At 32.2% G+C, this 5837-nt stretch overlaps 2 protein-coding genes across 2 annotated transcripts; one reads left to right on the forward strand and one right to left on the reverse strand.

Annotated features, from left to right (window-relative positions):
* The first annotated feature begins 2050 nt into the window (after positions 1 to 2050).
* On the forward strand, positions 2051 to 3782 carry LOC111881609 (peroxidase 9). The gene is made up of 4 exons (XM_023878013.3): positions 2051 to 2406; positions 2545 to 2736; positions 2830 to 2995; positions 3195 to 3782. Exons 1-4 carry the CDS (start codon positions 2113 to 2115, stop codon positions 3605 to 3607), a joined length of 1065 nt encoding a protein of 354 aa, XP_023733781.1. The 5' UTR covers positions 2051 to 2112; the 3' UTR covers positions 3608 to 3782.
* Positions 3783 to 4052: 270 nt separating this feature from the next.
* On the reverse strand, positions 4053 to 5409 carry LOC111881610 (uncharacterized). The gene is made up of 5 exons (XM_023878014.3): positions 5063 to 5409; positions 4837 to 4977; positions 4615 to 4734; positions 4377 to 4472; positions 4053 to 4267 (listed from the first exon to the last, which is right to left on the reverse strand). The coding sequence occupies exons 1-5, from the start codon at positions 5282 to 5284 to the stop codon at positions 4157 to 4159; spliced, it is 690 nt and encodes a 229-aa protein (XP_023733782.1). The 5' UTR covers positions 5285 to 5409; the 3' UTR covers positions 4053 to 4156.
* Positions 5410 to 5837: the final 428 nt, after the last annotated feature.

Below are 5837 nucleotides of genomic sequence, written 5' to 3' on the forward strand. Positions count from 1 at the left end.
AGCGCCCCTGCTGAAGGTAAATATCTATTTGTTTCGTTAATATTTTGACAATTTATTTTATATATAAAATTGACTAACAAACTTGTTAAAAGTATTGAATTTTTATCATTGTGACCGGTTATTTTAGGTTGCAACTGACTTGGCGTATAAGTGACATCTATATGTCAATATAAGTGACATCTATGTGTCAATTTAAAACAAAACTATTTTACGAAGGCGTATAAGTGACATCTATGTGTCAATTTAAAACAAAACTATTTTACGAAGGTAACGATCTGCCTGTTTTGTTGACATTTAAATGATTTTTTTAATATACATGATAGGCCGATAGCCATCAAATTTGTTAGAAGTTTTCAAATGTAATTATTTGTAACTAATATTCAATTTTGATGAATAAATAACTTTGTAATATATCTTCAAAAATTTGATTTTGCTTTTAAAATTACTTTTACTGCATTTTATATATTATTACGAGTAAATTCGATTTTGTTGAGTTTGCTATTGAAGAAACAACTACAACTTTGCTCTGGAACAAATATATATCTACAAAATTTGTTATGAAAAAATAGTTATGTGATTTGGTACGAAATATAGCTATGAAATCTACGATGGAAAAATGGCTACAAAAGTATGGTTACTAAATTTGATATGAAAAATAGCTACAAAAATATGACCAAAATATAACATATAAGCATCTTTTTTAAGATTAAAAATATTTTAATTAAAAGTGGAAGTTTGACACCCTGTTTATCTCAAAATTGTGATGGGATTATTGATGAATAAATACAAGATCATCATGACTTAAATAACATTGTATGTTTTCAAATTGTTCTTATCTCAAAATTGTTACACTTATATAAAATATACAAATACTTCATATTGTGATAAATAGTAGATGATATATATCGCCACAAGGCACGTTCTGGTTATTGAATTTATTCATCACCATAAACATATGAAATAAAAGAAAAATAAGTATCAAAATAAGCAAATGGATAAACAATTTTTTTTTTCTCTATTATTAGATAATTCATAATTGATAATAATTGGTTTATCAAAAAAAAAACCATTTGATCATCATATATGTTGCACATTCCTAACTAGTTTGATGCTCAATCACTCAATTGTATAAAAAAAAAATAGTTATCTAAATATAAACAAAATAAATGAATAATTACTCTCCTAAAGTAATTTTTCCTTTTTAATGTGTCATAAATATATCACGCATAAACAAAGTAAGTTATAATCTAAGATAGCCAAACACAACTGTAATATGTAAATATTTTTAAAAAGTTCGTTTGTAAATTATATACAGATGAAAACGAAGTTGCCTAAATATGAACAAAATGAATAGATAACCATTATTATAAGTTATTTTTCTGGTATAATTTACATATATTTTTTAGTTGTACTTATTTTAATTCATTATGCAAATGTAGATTGTCGACTTTTCCACAACAATCATACGCAAATTTGAGTAATTCAAACCAAAAGAGATACGATCTGTAAGGCAAAAAAGCTTTTGGTGCATGATGCCTTAAGCCAAAGTGTTAATACTCAATTCCAACAAGTTATGTCAAATTTGATCAATTCTAATGCAAAAGATGACATATTAGAATCCGTATTTTGATTTTGGAGCAGGTAAAACTGAAATCACAACCACTATGTAAAAACCACATCACAAAATCTTGTTCCCATTATCCCAGATATTATGCAAAAACCATAACATTTTCTTTTCGTCCTATGTCAATCTTGACGAATCTCCACCTTTTCTTCTCTTGGTATTACGTATCACATTCCAACCGATTCGTTCAACCATTTTCTTCTGAACATGTGACATCAAACCTAACGCGTCCTGTAGAACTTATCTTTAAACTTCAATATGATCGTGTATACCCACTGCAAAATTCTAAAAGGATATATCATGCAAGTATGTATTTTGAAATGGTCATAGCAACCTATTAGTGGCAAATACATAGCTAATCCTGGAGGGTTTGGTAAGAGTGGTGGTTAGTTAATCATTCTTGAGATCTCTCTTTATAAGAACACTGATTTCAGTTTCCAACACCATGCAATCATTTCTCAAAGAAAATTAACCCTTTTAGTTCATTCATGGCTTCTCTTCTCTACACTACCTTTACTGTATTAATGGCTATCCTCTCATCCTCAATTGTATGCTTCGCTTTTCCAGGGTTCAGCTTCGGATGGGGTGGTGGAGCTGGTGGCGACGGTGATGGGTCTTTTGGCAATGGCCAAGGGTATCCTGGTCTTTTCCCGGAATTCTACAGTTTCTCATGTCCTCAAGCTAATGACATTGTCATGTCTGTTCTTGAGAGTGTCATTGCAAAAGAGCCAAGAATGGCTGCTTCTTTACTAAGACTTCACTTCCATGACTGCTTTGTTCAGGTAATTAATCAACTAATCATGTAACCTTTTTCTTGATGCTTCATGATACATTAGCGTAAATGGAATTTTAAACTCAAATGTTGTAACTCCTTTGTGTTTTATAACTGAAATTGATTTGCTATACGTGTCTTTTAACAGGGATGTGATGCGTCTGTCTTGTTGGATGATAATGTAATGTTTGCAAGCGAAAAAAACTCTGGGCCTAATAGCAATTCAATTAGAGGATTCGAAGTGATCGATGAGATCAAGTCTAAATTGGAAGAAGCATGTCCTCAGACAGTTTCTTGTGCTGACATTCTTGCCCTTGCTGCTCGAGGTTCCACTGTTTTAGTAAGCATTCAAATCTTCATATATCGTTAATTCTTGTTGTTTCGAATTATTCCCCATTCATTATAACCATGATTTTCTTATAAAACAATGCAGAGTGGTGGACCTAATTGGGAACTCCCGTTGGGACGAAGAGATGCAATACAAGCTAGTCTCAGCGCCTCAAACAACAACCTTCCTCCACCAAACTCCACCATTCAAAACCTTATAAAACTTTTCCGGCGACAAGGGCTTAATGTAGTTGACCTGGTCTCGCTTTCTGGTTAGTAAAAAAACCGAAATAGTTATTGAAACATTTCTTTAGTTTCTTATTGGTTGTTATATGCTTAAATCAAGACTTATCTTTTATGATTCTTGAATTTGTTTGATATGTTGGGGGATGAAATGATTAATTTCTGGATTGTGTATTTGTGTTGTGTTCTTGTTTGTTTGGTTTTTTGATTTAATTCTATTTCTTGAAGGAGCACATACCATAGGAATGGCTAGATGCAGTGCATTTAAGCAAAGGCTATACAATCAAGATGGAAATGATGAACCAGATTCAACCCTAGAGATAACCTACTCCAATGGTTTGAAAACAGTTTGCCCAAAAACTGGCGGTGATAACAAGATTTCTCCTCTAGATTTTGCATCTCCTTCAACATTTGATAATACATATTTTAAGCTCATTATGTTTGGAAAAGGACTTCTAACTTCCGATCAAGTGCTTCTGGCTGGAAATGTTGAAGAAACTATGCTTCTGGTGAAGGCATATGCGGAGGATTATGCTCTCTTTTTTGACCAGTTTGCTAGATCTATGGTGAAAATGGGAAACATTAATCCACTTACTGGTTATCAGGGCGAAGTGAGGAAGAATTGCCGAATGCCCAACTAATTATATATCTATCTAACTATTCGTAGTATGAATTCATGAGGTGTATGATATGGGTTTATGTAAGTTGCTTATTTTCTTGTAATGCTTGAAGCTCTAGATTCTAATGAACTCATATATGGCTTCTTGTAATTTGTTAGAATCATATCTATTTAGTAGTCCACAATGCTTGACCTTATTAGAGTTTTATTAGAGTTTACTTGATTGACACATTATCAGTCTAGCTACTCTCCATACAACTTTGCAAAAAAAATCGTACAAAGTCTCCACAAGGTTTAATAGAACATATTTTTAATGATTAAAATGTTTCATTTTCGAATTAAAGAGTTCAATGACTATCGAACTGCGTGTCTATTGAATGCCACCATTGGATACCACAATGACAGAGTTTAATTCATTAAAAGTCATTTAGGCATGACACGTCGTTGATCTAAGTGAATTACGGGTATCCAGCGGAAATTAAATAATTATATTTGAAATTTGAAAATTATGATATATATTCAAGAAAAGTAAAGATCTTGAATGAATTGTTATACATAAATGGGGATAAAGCTAACTGCTTTTGGTTTTGGATGCGGATCTCTTGATGAATTTATATTTCACCATCCTTGCAATCTTGAAGAACCAGAAAGCACTTACTAACTGAAGTCCCAAGGCCATTGCCTACAGATATTTGACATTAACATCATTCACTTTAAGCTTTTTAAGGACACAAGTCAATAACGCTACATAAGATCATAAAAGCCTTTCAAAATGTGTAATTAGATTATACCTTGATGAGAATAGGATTATCGGCAGATAGTGTAACATAGCAAAGATATGGTCCAACACACATCCTTGCAATTGAGAAAATCACCGCAAATGAAACCTGTAAATTCAACAAAGATATGGAATTAACGGCTATTCCTTGAAAACTTCAATAAAAAGGCAATACTTTGATTTTTATAATACGAATATAGTACTATTTTTCAAAAAAGAATCGTTGACTTGAGGAAAGGAAAGGAACTAACATCAGCTGCTAAATTGATATCAGTATCCTTATAACCAAGCTCTTTGAGAATCTCTCTTAAATGGAGAAATGGACTCGAGATTTCAGTGATCCACATTGTAACCATCATTTCTGAACCACACTGCAGATAATTTATGAAAACTTTCTAAATAACAAAACCCCGATTCATTTCAAGAAAAAAAATAAACATAACAAGTTAAACAAAAGCAAAAAAGAGTACTACCTTCTCATAAGCAAGACCTGCTACAACTCCAACAATGCTAACTAGATGATGAACAGAATTATCTATTTTTATATTCTTATCAAACAAACAACACACTAAATCATAGATTAAATAAGCAAGACTGACTGATAGAGCTCTCATCTGCGCATAATATTCAACAAAACACATTACTATATGTTCAAGATTTCTGACATAGATAGCGAAATTGCAACAAAGTTATCAAAACCTGAACAGGGGTTGAGTTTGAGGCCAAGGGACAAACTGGGCATCTCCAGTCTTGAACAGACATAGAAGACAAGAAAACCGCAAACAAAGCATGAATCGTCGAAACTATACGGTTACAGAAATCAAAAGACCTTTTCGGGAAAATCTTTCTTATTAACAAGAATGCACTTGTCCATGAGATGACTCCATACACAACCAAATAAATCTTGTCGTAGTGTTCCATAGTTTATTCAACTTGCTCCTTAATTCAAGTATCTAAACCGAACACCATAAGATACGTGAAGAGTTGTTCAATCAAACACACATTTGATTGCACTAAGAAGAAGATGAAAAACCAAGAGACGCAATAAATTGGAAGGTTTTGGTTGAAATAATTAGGTGGCGGTTGGCGTATATTAATTGGTGGGGATAGTGTATGGTGGTAGGTTTGCTGTATTTACTTTCTATTTGTATATATAATAGGGACATTTTACCAGCATAAGATATAATAAACCATAAGTTCAACATCATCGATTAAAGTTCGCTTGCATGCAAAATTTGTTGTAAGGTGCGCTTCTTCTTAGTTATTAATTTGCTCAGTAATATATAAGTGTTTTGTTTGTATTCATTTTGTAGAAATTCTTGAGAAACCACATCCATCATGTGAATTTGCACAGACAATGCCTCCAAGGGTGATCCGACGGAAGTTTTAAGTATGGACAATCTAATTGAACTGATGTGTGCATCTATTAGTTAATGTAGATCATTATTGAGGTAATTTTCCTTGGTACATTTTT

Source organism: Lactuca sativa, chromosome 4, assembly GCF_002870075.4.
Source record: "Lactuca sativa cultivar Salinas chromosome 4, Lsat_Salinas_v11, whole genome shotgun sequence".
Taxonomy (NCBI): Eukaryota; Viridiplantae; Streptophyta; class Magnoliopsida; order Asterales; family Asteraceae; genus Lactuca; species Lactuca sativa.

What these genes read in the sequence shown, in the direction of transcription:
- LOC111881610 (XM_023878014.3), bottom strand. Translation starts at nt 5,284, where the DNA reads ATGGAACACTACGACAAGATTTATTTGGTTGTGTATGGAGTCATCTCA. An exon ending in CAGGTCTTGCTTATGAGAAG is followed by an intron (nt 4,735 to 4,836) that starts GTAGTACTCTTT and finishes AATTATCTGCAG; the next exon opens with TGTGGTTCAGAAATGATGGT. An exon ending in ATATCAATTTAGCAGCTGAT is followed by an intron (nt 4,473 to 4,614) that starts GTTAGTTCCTTT and finishes TTGAATTTACAG; the next exon opens with GTTTCATTTGCGGTGATTTT.
- LOC111881609 (XM_023878013.3), top strand. Translation starts at nt 2,113, where the DNA reads ATGGCTTCTCTTCTCTACACTACCTTTACTGTATTAATGGCTATCCTC. An exon ending in TCCATGACTGCTTTGTTCAG is followed by an intron (nt 2,407 to 2,544) that starts GTAATTAATCAA and finishes GTCTTTTAACAG; the next exon opens with GGATGTGATGCGTCTGTCTT. An exon ending in TGACCTGGTCTCGCTTTCTG is followed by an intron (nt 2,996 to 3,194) that starts GTTAGTAAAAAA and finishes TATTTCTTGAAG; the next exon opens with GAGCACATACCATAGGAATG.